The sequence below is a fragment of the Callorhinus ursinus genome, unplaced genomic scaffold (genome assembly GCF_003265705.2).
Source record: "Callorhinus ursinus isolate GAN/ISIS: 27379988/994484 unplaced genomic scaffold, GSC_fseal_2.0 scaffold8, whole genome shotgun sequence".
Taxonomy (NCBI): domain Eukaryota; kingdom Metazoa; phylum Chordata; class Mammalia; order Carnivora; family Otariidae; genus Callorhinus; species Callorhinus ursinus.
Window position 1 is genome coordinate 68,503,336 of NW_027397070.1, and position 13,345 is coordinate 68,516,680.

The window sequence follows — 13,345 nt, forward strand, 5'->3', positions numbered from 1 at the left end:
GGAACTCCAGCGGATCCTTCAGGACCCACTCAGGATGCCCCCTTCTCTGGGAAGCCTGCCCTGGCTCTTTGGTCTGAGTCAGTTGCCTTTCTGATTGCTCTGTACCTGCTCGTTCGCTTGATCTGGAACTCCCTCCCCATGCCCACGCACGCCCCTTGCCCTCCCTGTAGCTTTGGGAAGGCAGAAGCTGTCCCTTATTATTCTTGGTATCACTAGCACCTCACACAGGGCCTGCCACATAGTAACTGCTCAATAAGTATTTGTGGCATGAAAGAAAGAATATATATTTAATTTAAAAAACCAAACCCAAAACCATAGTCATTTAAGAACTGTGTCAACAGCACCACCTATTGGTAGGTAGGTTTGACACTACACTTCAGATTCTGAAACCTTTTGCACTGGAGATGAGATGGCTTAAGTTAAGCATCTTCCCTTTACAGAAAGGGTGGTTCACTCTCCAAGCCATGGAGTCATTTATCTTTTAATAAGTGTTAAAGTAATAAGTGCTAATATTCCGTATGCTGTTATAGTTAGGAGGCTGGTAGGCAGAGAGCCTGCAAATAGGTGTAGGTTCTTACCAGTGAAATTCGGAGGAAGAGGGAAGTGACATTAAGTAATCACCATGTCCTGGGCGCTCTGTGACACACTTTGTCTGATCTGGGCCTGTACCTGACAGTGGATTTAGTCCCACTTTGTAGATGAAAGAAAGACTTACAGAGGTAAAGCAACTTGCCCGACCTGAATGCAGATCCAGCTGACTTCAAAATCTGGGCTCATTCTGCCGCATCAAGCTGGAAGTACTGGTTGGAAATGTCTATGAAGCAGTCTTTGTCCCCAGGGAGGTCTCCAGTGACATCTAAAATCTTTTAGATGGTTCCTAAATGACCCTCTTTCTAGTAGAAAGCCGCTTAAGGGCATTTATATGGAGAATCATTACTTACACGGTAAAGTATTTTGATTTCCAGTGGAAATGTTATTTCACATGGGGTCCTTTTCAAAAGGACTCGTGGTATGTGTGCCAAGAACGACAGTTTTTATAGGCAAATAAATTTCAGGGAAACAACACGTTTGACTTTGGAATGGTCTTCTCCTTGATCGAGCCTTAGTAATCATTTTCAGAAGCAAGTATCTCTCCTCAAACAGCAGTTGATGCCTGTTGGCTCTGCTCTAATCCTGGTCACCCCGGGGTCCCTGTCACACACAGCACTCATGTGTCAGACCTGCAGTGTGCAGGACCTGGGCCCCTGAGCTCTCTTTCGGCACGTGGGGCAAATTAGGTAACAGATACGGAAGTGCTGAGTGCAGATCCCACCGCAGAGGAGGAGCACGGTGAATATGGGTTGAATCGGAGTCTGAGCAAGTTCCCCACCCGTCTCCCCTCCTTATACACACCCAGCCTACCGTGGGGGCAAGGTGAGTGTTAGCAGATGAAAAGACAGACAACCACTAGGAGACAGGCCCTGTGCCCAGAGTCCACAGTGAACATTATCGGAGTGTGGGTAATGCACGACTTGGACTCGGGTGGTTGTGGCTGCTGCATGGGTGTGAGCTCACGGCTCAGAGCAGGAGCTTTTCCTTGGCTCAGCTGTTTGGTTTTCTCCAGCTACTGGTCTGGCGAAGGCTCTCGGCTGCCTCGCATCCTCCTTGAGGCCCCAGGTACTGCCTATAGCTTCTAAGAGTCCCTGAGATAGTCTGAGCCAACCGCTCAAGGAAACATACAGCCAAACTCTTTCAGCAAATCTTCCTGCCAAAACAGAGCAGTAAAAGCCATAGCCGACTGCAACACTGTTCATTTTGGAGGGATGGGCCACTGCCTGGTGCGGAATAGCCAAGAAGTGAGGGTCTGCCCGGCAGAGCGGAAATCCTTTCTCTCCGCAGGGCTTACGTCTCTCGTGGGCTTCAAGGGAGGGTGGGGGACATCTGCATCAGCCTCCCCTCTGGAGCCACACTCACATTTCCCCACTTAGCTCACACGAAGGAACAGGTCATCAGAGACCAATCACACAACACTGGACAGGCAGTCTCCTCCCACACCAAGCGAACTTGCAGCCCAGGCAACAGCATCAGGTTCCAAGGGTCCACTTTCAATGTGTCGATGGCGAGTTTTGGAAAGGACAGGTGTTCAGCGTGCCGCTCCCATGAATAGACTTTGACTGGAGACCACAGCATGGTCTATCCTTGATAGCTTTGACTATCTCGGGGACTCTTAGAAGCTATAAGCAGTACCTGGGGTCTCACGGAGGATGTGAGGCAGCCAAGAGCCTTTGCCAGACCAGCAGCTGGAGAAAACCAAACAGTTGAGCCAAGGAAAAGCTCCTGCTCTGAGCTGTGAGCTCACACCCATGCAGCAGCCACAGCGTCTTTAATCTTGGATCACTGTTCTCACTGCACCTTCTGGGGTTTGCCCCTCTGTTACTAGTTGGGAAGATTCACTGTCGCTTCATGGGTTTGTACTCACAAGACTTGCACACAGGAGTGGGACTCCCTCTCCCCTGGCACTCTGGTGCTGTTTAGGAAGGGTGCTGGTGCACAGATAGGAATAACGGGTTCACAAGTAGAGTATATTTTTCTATAAAAATGTAGCTTTCTAAAATAATGAAACACAGCAATAGTATCCTTTCTAAATATAATAGACCCAAAACGTGTTGCCTAGTTCAGAGCAAAATTTAAGAACTATGAGCAGTCTGGTGCTACCTGGTGCCTCTCTGTGTGACCTTCGCTTGTCAATACTCACACTGCCGTTTCTAGTGTTTTATTTATTTATTTATTTTTTGATAAACACTTATTAGAGAGAGAGCACGAGCTGGGAGGGGGGAGCAGAGGAAGAGGAAGAAGCAGGCTTCACCCTGAGCAGGGAGCCCGATGTGGGGCTCGATCCCAGGACCCTGAGATCGTGACCTGAGCCAGAGGCAGACACTTAACCGACTGAGCCACCTAGGCGCCCTCCTTTCTAGTGTTTTAATAGAGATCTTTGATTGTTCCTCTAATGTTATAAGCTCAGCCTCAAAAGTCCACAGGCCTTCCTGCATTTGGAATTCAAACTGCCCTACGGATCTCTCATTCTGAGAAGAACATAGTTCGTAATTGCTCTTTTCAGTCTCCAGGAAAGTTTCTGGAGGCTTATTCCTGTGTTCGTGGCTTTATGTCTCCCTACTTCTGTGAGCAAAGTCATGATGGAAAAATGGGCTTTCGTGTCTTCTGATTCCCTGTCATTATGTTCCCGTAACCAGTAGGCTTGCTCTGCAGTCTTGCGTTTCAGCTTTAACCCCACGTGTCCTCACCCTGCCTGTGAATCTAACAATATGTGAGAAAGTCAGAGGTAAGATTCGTGCTTCGACGCAGACGATCACAGGAATGTCGCTCCTGCTCCGACAGGGAGCACAAACCGGCGATCTGCAAAAGCATGGCTATTTTAAACCCACCCTGCAGCTGAGGTCACAGAGTAATAATGCTGAGCTAAAATCCACAAAGTGACAAGCCTGTCTTGGGAGAGACAGGCCCACGGCTGTGTTCATCTCAGGCAGAGCGGCAGGAGGTGAGGGGCCTTCCTGGATGCACATTGGAAGAAAGCAGCCGAAAGCTCACAGAATAGTTAAGCTGAGTGTGGACTGGCATGGTCATTTGGAAGTCTTGGGAGCCCCCGGCACAGGGGGATCTCCACACACACACTCACACACTCCTGCCTTTCTGTGGACTTGCAGTGAGCCCATGACAGATCAGGAGCAGGTCAGGCGTGCAGAAGGACATCTTCTGTGAGGCACGGGCGTGGCAGGAGCCGACCACCCCTGCAGGAGGGACGGGAGAGCCCACAGCCCTGGAGGTGCAGTGCATGGTGAAGTTGAGGACCCCGCGGGGAGAGCCGAGGGGACCCCCCCACACCCCGGCCTCACCAGGAGCCCGGCAGGGAGCCCGGCAGGGAGCAGAGCAGAGGTCCCCGCCCTCTGTAGGCGCCTACCTGCGGCAGGGGGACACAGCGTGGAAGGACTTGGCTCAGCGGTGCCATGGGGAGATACACTGCTGGCTGGGGCGTGGGGAGGGTCGGGGGCAGGGCCGGCGGAGGGTGCAGAACAGAGCGGCCGAGAGGCCTCTCTGGGAAGCGGCTCAAAGCACAGACAACTGGGGCCGTGGGACCTGTGTCCAGGAGGAGGGGAAGCTCGGGCAGACGCTGACACAGGAGCTCTGGGCACGAACGAGGGCCACCAGGGACGGGGCAGCTAACTCAGTGACCAGGGGACAGTGACGGGAGACACGGACAGAAAAAGAGTATTGTCAGGACGGCCTTAGAGGCCGGTTAAGACTTGGACTGTCACATTGAAGCTTGTGCCATGCTTTCAGAGTAGTTTTCAGTGACCAAAGGTTAGAGTCATGCAACAGGTCCAACTATTTAAAACACATTTGAGCAGAGCGCAAAGCACTTCTAAAGCATCCGTCCAGAGCCCCCCCCGCAACCCGTGGCATTGCATGAAACTATCTGGGAATGAAGGACATTGATAATATTATTTATCATATTGTGTGTTTACAGCTAATTTTTTTTCTTTTCAAGATTTTATTTATTTGAGAGAGAGAAAGGGTGGAGAGAGGAGCAGAGGGAGAGGGAGAATCTCAAGCAGACTCCGTGCTGAGCGTGGAGCCTGACTTGGGGCTCCATCCCACAACCCCAAGATCATGACCTGAGCTGAAATCAAGCGTTGGTCGCCCAACTGACTGAGGTTCACAGGCGACCCCAGGTTACGGCTAATTCTTACTAGTGGTGTTTCTTAATGTTTTTCAAGAGAAATGGAGGGGAAAAGTCATATTAGGACTATATCTGCTCAGGTACGTTTTAAAAAATATGCATGCACACACAAACCTGTGTGCTTCCGTAAGCTCTCTCAGGGGTGGCTTTCATTTATGTAGTCTGTCTTGTTCCGAGTCTGAAAGCGGGGAGGTCATCCAGGAAGCGGGGTGGTATAGGGGAAGACGGTGCGGACCCTGGAGTCTCGCAGACTTGGGATCAAGCACTGACCCTGTGTTTGAGCAGGACACACCTGTTGGCCTGCCCCGAGAGCCCCTTCCCTGCTCTGGCAGGCAGGTGGTAACCTCTCCCTGCAGGTGCCTGTGGTGGGAGGTAGCAGGCACTCCTGCCCAGGGGCTTCCTCGGGCGAGCTCATCCCCTGGAAGCCTACCCCTAGGGATGACCTTGAATGCTTTGGGGGTTTGGTTTCCCAGGCACAGTCAGGGGGTGGTCTCAGCCTGGCCGAAATCTGCAGTGGGGTCCCCACAGCACTGATGAAATCGCTGCACCCCCGATATTCCTTTTTCTTCTTACAGTAGCCGCCTTGCTAGGAGCTGGGCTCTAAGGGTCCTTACGCAGAAAACCCTGTGTCAGGAATTTGCTGGCTTTAAATAAATTCTTTAAATAATCTATCAGAAGAGCATGGGGAAGAAGCAGACCTTTACACATTTAGATGAGGCCATTCCCATCTTGGTGAAGCACGTTTTTCTCCCTAGACCCTCACTTGCTCTGGTAAAAAGCTTGGTTGGGGTGGTAAAGCTGGGATTACAATCTCTTGCACCCGCTTTTAGACATTCTCGTTTATACGTGTTCCTTCTTGCCGTTGCCTGGTTTTGTTTTTCTCATTAACGAGTATCACCGGTGCTGCATCAGGGTGACCGGCCTCCACGTGAACGAGGCTAACCCCTGCCCCCCACCCCCAAGCCTCCCTTTAAGTCTGTCTCTCTTTCATCTCCACAGCAAACCCAAGGAGCCTGTCTTCAGCGCAGGTAAGCCTGATTTCATCTTTGTGCGGGTGCCCCTCACCCCCCTCAGGACTCAAGGGACAAATAAGTAGCTTGTCACCTATGGTGTCCGCATGGGTGGGGCTGGCAGGTTGAGTGCCAGGAGCCTGTGCCCGGGCTCCGAGGCTCAGACCGCAGAGACTGGCCATACAGTGGTCACAGAGACTGGACCCTTTATTTACGCCCTTAAACCTGAGTTAAGATGCGCCAACAAGGAGGAAGAGTAAAATGCCACCACATAAGCAGAAGCAGAACTTCTAAGTGAAGACACTGTGTTGCCTTTGTTATTCTTCCCTGACCCGTGGGGCTTCCGGCTCAACATCTGCATCTCTCCGAAAGGGAAGCTTTCTGATGCGTTAAGTTATAACTTTGTCTAAAAGTAGCTTTTTTCTCTCTCTCTTTCTGCCTTTGATTTCCTAAACTGCAAACTAATAGTTCATATGTACCTTTCCATATACCTTTTCTTAACACATTTTATAATAAGGTAGATGCTATTTTTAGGTTATTAACCTGATTGAAAAGCACATTTGAAAAATGCAAAATCATTGACAGGTATGGCATCAGTTAAGTAAAATCATCTAATTATAACTTTTCCAGTTTTTTCCCCTTCGATTCAGAATCAAAACCTCTATAAAAGCCAGCGTTCTGTATTTATCAGCACGTGCTTTAGTATTCATTTCATTTTCAGGAAGCATGAGATCATGCACTGAAAATGTAGTTGCCCCAAAAGCATGCAGAGCCAGGCGTTGAGCGCCCTGGTCCGAACCCCTGCGCAGAGGGCAGGTTCTCCTGCCGGGGGCGGGGCGGCCGCTCCGACTGAGAGCTAGCTGCCCCCGCAGCGAGAGCTGCTCCCCCCAGCGAGCGGGCAGGCCGGTCCCTCTTGCAGTTCTTGCCATCTCTTTATCTAGCGCTTCTGTCCCTGTCTCCGAAATCACAAGGGAAACGCCGGGTGACACACTGCAAAGGTAGGCGGCATTTCTGAAACCTCATAGCTCTCTGAGCAAAACTGCTATCCAGGCTGCAGAAACTTTTTTCATACAGGCAAGCAGGTAATCTCCTCGTATGAAAATGTTTTGGGCACACGAGCCACTCCGACTTACTTTAAGTTAAAAGCATTCCTGCGCATTTACTTGGATGGGTTTTAATAAGTAGCTTACACATTCGATCTGGCTTCATTATTGGCTGACTGCAGGAACTTTGAAAAATCTGTAAAAACCTTAAGAGAGCTATAGGGCAGCCCTGAATGCCCCACTGCTTGACCTGGTATCTTGCACCGCTGCTGGCCTCTCCGTCCGCGCCTTTGGGTTGGCAGCTGTGAGCTATTGTCCTAACATGCCTGGAAAATACCGTTGCTTTCCCTTGCTGCATTTTGATTTTATTTTTTTTAAGGTTGATTTATTTTCGAGAGCGGGGGGAGGAGAGAGGGAGAGAATCTCCAGCAGGCTCCACGCTGAGCTCAGAGCCCAACACAGGGCTCGATCCCACGACCCTGAGATCACGACCTGGAGCCAAAACCAAGAGTCAGACGCTTCACCGACTGTGCCACCCTGATGCCCCACGTTTTGATTTTAAATGTAGAATTCTGATTTATCAGTGCAAAACAGTGCCAAGGCAAGATCCGGGGCTTTTTTGCCTCAGTTAGTGATTTAGAATTGTGCTAAGCAAGCCTCCCTTGTGAGGACTTAACCAGCACCCACTCTAATAGACTCAGTATTCACGCACACTGATTATTACAGCCACCGCGGAGGGCTCTGTCGTGTTGCGGAGATGGCATTGTAACCTCTATACCCATCCATGTCCTGTGCCTCCTCTCGTACAAAGAGAACAGATGCCACCGCGTGTCCCCTAGCTCCATGCTCGCGCGTGCCTGCTTCCTTTTCCCTTCTGTCGTCTGCCGGGGGCTCCTGGGTCCTACAGGTGTGGCGGCCACACGGTCCGATGAGCTCAGATTTGGGGGAGGGATTAAGGAAGGGACGAGGTTCCAGGGGAGGACGGGAGCAAGGGCAGAGGCCCAGAGCAGGGTGCTAGAGACCCATTTGGCCAGACAGACGGCTGCGGGCCGGGTGCTCGCGGCCAGGGAGCTTACGTAGCGGAGAGCCAGCAGGGCGCTGGACGTTTGGATCCAGCAGGTAAGACAGTGGGCAAAGGATTTTGTGTGGAGAAAGGACTGGTGAAGTCCACTTTGGGCCTTGATGGGTTTGGCAGCAGAATGTAAAATGCCCCAGGGGAGCAGTAAGAGAGCCTGGGGTGCCAGACCTGTGATGGGCCGGTCCCGGTGGATCTGGGGAGGACAGAGCCTGGTGGCAGCATCCTCACGGGAGGGTCCACGGAACTCAGCGCCTGGCACACCCATCTGTCTGCAGGATGAGCATGTGGGGCTCTTATTCAAAAGTCAGACTTACTATGCAGAGTGGAGTGTGCATCACACGCATGCATGTGAGACCGGAAATGCACGCACACGGTAACCTAAAACCGGGACGGCCTCTTAATTTGTAGGCTATATTGCATGTGGCATTGTTTGAAGATCCTTAGGAACAAGACTTACATAACTAACCTGTAAATATGGTGCTTCTGGCGGTGTAATTACTCCGTGCCTTCCTCACCTGTTTCCCCTGCGGATGATTTTTCTGTTGAGTTCTGTGCTGCTGTGGCTGGTTCCAGCTGCCCGGTTTAACGGCCGCAAAGGCCTGGGCCTTTGATATGCAGTGAGTTCTAACAGAATTCACCAGGAGCTCACGAGACATTTTCTCTGCTCTTATTTTCTCCTGAAAGCCAGCAGAAAACCCCAACTTATTTCTTTTTAAAACTGCACTTGTCCCATATCACTGGGTTTTCCTCTTGCCCCATAATTTCTTGAAACACCAGAAGCTGTTTTATTATAAAAATGTTTGTTCTAGAAGGTTCTATTTCACAATGCCTCTCTCTAATGGGTCTTTTGTTCTTTTATTTTCTTTCTAGCTTTTCCTTGAGCCTTTTCCTTCTTGTGTGCACCCTAGCATGTACTTTTGCCGATTTTATGTTCTTTACACTTGAAAAATGTGTCCAACATAAAAGATGCATATTTTTACATTGCGATATAACAAACCAATTTAAATACTGAAAGAAATCTTATGAATTTTGATACTGAAATTGTATATACATTGAAATCAATAAAAAAATCTTAGTGGATTTCTTGTGTTAGTTGTAATTTTTTGAGGTGGCATTTTCCCCCCTCCTGATGCTAAGGAAAACATAAGCACCAAGTCTCTTGTGGAAAAATAATGGAATCTAGTTTTTCCCTGCCTTTTACAGTTTCTCATATCTTTCATGTACTTACGTAAGCAGCATGTCAAACATAAACAGGGTGAAAACTTTTGTTTTAAACTGTTTAACGTTATGTTTTAGTTCTTTTCCCCCAACACATTAATTAGAAATCACATGAAGGGTAAAGTTTGCGCTTTTATGTTAAAGGGCTAAAGAAAAGATAACATTTGTTTTCAGCTACATTGGGCACTGAGGTGTCTTACTGATCTCTTTGTTCTTTTTGTAGAAGAAGGATACGTAAAAATGTTTCTTCGTGGACGCCCTGTTACCATGTACATGCCCAAAGATCAAGTGGACTCTTACAATTTGGAAGCAAAAGTGGAACTACCAACCAAGAGACTGAAGCTGGAGTGGGTGTATCCTTTATTCACTGCCTGGACCTGTCACAAGGTTTAAGTGGATTCATGCCCTGAGCTTAAAGTTTAACTGTAGAAATTCATAAAACTTAGGTTCTCTTAAGCATTTATTTATTTATTTATTTAGAGAGGGGTAGGGGAGGGGCAGAGGGAGAGAATCCCAAGCAGACTCTGTGCTGAGCACGGAACCTGACGTGGGGCTTGATCTCATGACCCTGAGATCGTGGCCTGAGCCAAAATCAAAGAGTCGCAGGCTTAACTGATTGAACCACCCAGGAGCCCCAAGTTCTCTTAAGCTTTTTAAGAAAACCAAAATATTCTATTCTCACTTAAAAAAATTTAACAAAAGGGGCCGTATGTTAGCGCTCAGTCCAGTGTTCTAGCAGAGGAGGGCTCCTGATTGTGGGGGACACTTTCTTTCAGTCCTGAAAGAAAGATTATAGTTCTTGCTCAAATATGTGTACCTTACTCTCCTGAAAAGAAAGTATTCATATGCTGGACATTGTTTTTGTTTTTGTTTTTGTTTTGTTTTTAGAGAGTCATGGGAAAATGCATCACTTTCTGTCCTGAATTTTAATCTTTTGACAGAATAAATGTAGTTAAAAACTAGTAGAAAAGCAAGCTTACTGAAAATAATCACAAATGGGTAGAGTTTAGGATTCTAATGAAATTGAAAGAACGGATTGTTTTTAACAGTAGCTGTCATAGACTCAGACAGCCCTGTGGGACAGATGGAAAAGCCAGGAGCTCTACGTGCTTACCTGAAAACAGTGGAAAGGGCAAGAAAACACCGAACTTACACACTTAGGAAAATGAGACCATCAGAAATTGAACTCAACTCTACAGGCAGGAGGTTCTCACACCCAGACAAAGAGTGATAAGACACCCTGGAAGGAAGGACAGGCACTCCCCCTCAAACCAGGTGGGGGCTTGGCCAGCCTTGGGAGAGTAATTGAAGGAGTAACATCAGGAATACCCCAGTTCTAAATGAAGGGAGTCCAGGGAAGGTGTAAGGAAAATCGACATGAATGCTACTTTAAGAGAAAGAAAAGTCGTCTCCCCCCTCCCCAATCTAAGCCACAGAATCCGAGTCAGCCCTAGGACTAACGTTCTTGAGATGCAGCTGCTGGAGCCCTTCATACCATGAGATTTGGAAAAGTGAACAAGCTCCAAGGAGAAAACAAAACCCGAAACACAAAGAAATAAAGCCTATGCAAAAGGGTGAATGAAGTGTTGGGGTTTTTTTTAAATTGTCCTTTTCCCCCCCTTATTTTACTTTATTTTATTCTATTTATTTAACTTTAGAGCAAGCCTTCCAGTCCATGCGATTTGAAGACAAAGAACAAAAAGCCTTTCTTCACCCTCAAACAAATTTTTATCGAGTACCAGTTTGATGCCAAGCCCCAAATATAAATTCTAAGAAGTTGGTTTAAATCAATGCTGTTGTCATTTCAGTCGGAAAAATTGCTGTTTGAAATGATATCGTATTCTTTGGGTATATGTTTTTTACATTTTCAGACTCAGATGTCCTAAGCATTTACGTGCATCTATTTTGGCACATGCAATCGAAGTGATTCAGTTCTTCTTTAAGTCAATAATGGTTTACATTTTAGGTTCGATCATAGCTGGAAAACATTATTCAAAACATTTTTTCAGCCTACTCTATTCATATTTTCAAGACGTAAAATGGTAGAATTTACTTTAGATAAATGGGATTTTTGTTAGATTAGTTTTTCACATCTAAGTTCAGGGGATGTTTTGCTCACAGAATAGTTTGCAGGGTTTGAAAGTATACATACCAAAATCTTAATGGAGGTCACTATCTCCAAGGAGGTGAGGATGGTTGTGGCAAGGAGGATCGCAGGTTTTTTTACCCTTTCCATATGTATGTGGGAGTGTTGTCTGTACCTTTTACAAGTACTTTTATAATGTAAGAAAACATAAAAGATTTAGCTCCTAGAGGACAGTAAAAAATAAGATTGACTCAAGAACTGAGGTTGATAAAGTCAGCATCTTAAAATTTATTTTTAAATACTATAAAATATAAGGAATGTCTAGGGTTCAGAGGGTTTTTTTTTTTTTTTTTGGAATAGTCCTTTTGACCTCACACTGCTTGGTAGTTGAGACAATGTAGGCATCTTGCATTTTCAGATCTATTTTGTATTCCAAACGAGCTGCAAATGCCACAGCCTGTCATAGGGATTCGATTCACTTCCCAGCCATGATTCTAGAACCAGAGTGAGTCCTCTGGTGAAGCCGCAGAGTACTGGTGATGTCAGTCCCCAAGTTGGACGATGGCAGGATGGGCTAGGCAGTTGGCAGCCAGCTGGCCCCATTCTAGAGTCGGGCCCTCACCTGTGACAGACCAACACTCAAGCGGGAAGGAGAATAAATACACTCTAGACCTCGTGATACTGAGGTAGATCTGAGCAGGTGGTATGATAACTAGAAGAAAGGGAAAACAAATTTTGGAGCAAAATAGTCCAGCATTCTTGTGAGGGGTCAAAATACAGCTCCCAGCTGATTTTAATTCTAGAGTCAAGCTGGTGAGGGTAGCGGGCCTTCCAGAAAACCAGCTTGGCAAAATTTATTTATTTTTAAAGATCTTATTTTTAAGTAATCTCTACACCCAACGTGGGGCTTGAACTCACAACCCCAAAACTGAGAGCCACACGCTCCACCGACCGAACCAGCCGGGCTGCCCTTGGCAACATTTAAAGGCAGACTAGTTGTGAAGAAGACGGGCATCCACGGAAAATCCAAACAGTTCAACAAAGAAATTTGGCCCTGGCTATTGCTCCCAAGGTCTATGATTGATTGGCTCAATTCAAAAGAGTTCACTTTCTGGTAATTTCACAAATGTCCGCTCCAGTTACCTTTAGTAAATAAAATAATAAATTACATTTTTGATCCAGCTGAAAAACCCAGCTTTCAAAAATATAATACGTCATTTCTAAAAACATAGCCCCATCCGTTAAAAATACGTATTCACCTCAACTCAGTGGCCATTTCCAACTCGATTGCCTGCCGGTTGAATCACATGTATTTGGCACTTGAGTATGATCTCATGTTATTGAACCAAGAGAAGATGATGGGAAGAGTCTTAAGGAATTGTGTTGTCTGTCCCTGTTGAATAAAGCTGATGTATTGTCAGCTCTTAAAGGAAATCAAGTTTCTCTTGACACATGGAAAGCTATGGGTACCGGGGCCGCGACTGTCGGAACAACCTGTACCTGCTTCCGACGGGGGAGACGGTGTACTTCATCGCCTCCGTGGTGGTGCTGTACAACGTGGAGGAGCAGCTCCAGAGGCATTACACCGGCCACAATGACGACGTGAAGTGGTGAGTCCTCACCCTCATGCAGGTAGCATCGCAGGAAAGGGGCCAGGACTGAGCTAGAACTAGAGGAGAGAAGAGATCAGAGAGAACAGGATCTTTTGGAAAAGCTCTTCTTTATGTTCTGCATTGTCACAGCTAGTGGTTGGCTGGTTACCTGGCTCTCTAAGATGCTAGAGACTAGTTTAGGTTCTGTCCATCTAACACATAATCTTAACCAACCATATCACCCAAACCAGCACTTCCCATAGATCCCCGTTTGGAGGCCTTCTTCGCACAGATGTTAATAGCTTCTGATTTGGCTCTTTTTTAATTCATTCATAATTCACATGTAGCTTTTGATAGGGATTTTATGTGTCTTGGAAGGATGGGTGGTTGAATCGGTGACTCTCCCTATTTCTATTTGTCCTAGATCCCTGGTCAGTTATAAAAATCCTGTTGGAAAAAGATGATATTTTTGCTGTAATAAAGACTGTTGTAGGAGACTTGGTATTTTCCAAGCGAAGGATGCTTTCTCCTTGAGTTTGGAGATTCTCAAGAAAGGCTGGAGTGAAATAGGCACTAATTGTCC

The 13,345-nt window shown here is 47.1% G+C and overlaps 1 protein-coding gene across 3 annotated transcripts in view; it reads left to right on the forward strand.

The window, feature by feature from the left end:
• Positions 1-13,345, forward strand: part of EML1 (EMAP like 1) — a 177,599-nt gene that overhangs the window by 135,256 nt on the left and 28,998 nt on the right. For all 3 annotated transcript variants that reach the window (XM_073895870.1, XM_073895869.1, XM_073895871.1), the window contains exons 5-8: positions 5,735-5,763; positions 6,687-6,743; positions 9,308-9,437; positions 12,631-12,780. In XM_073895870.1, coding sequence (XP_073751971.1) covers positions 5,735-5,763; positions 6,687-6,743; positions 9,308-9,437; positions 12,631-12,780 — 366 coding nt within the window. The remainder of the gene's footprint in view (positions 1-5,734; positions 5,764-6,686; positions 6,744-9,307; positions 9,438-12,630; positions 12,781-13,345) is intronic.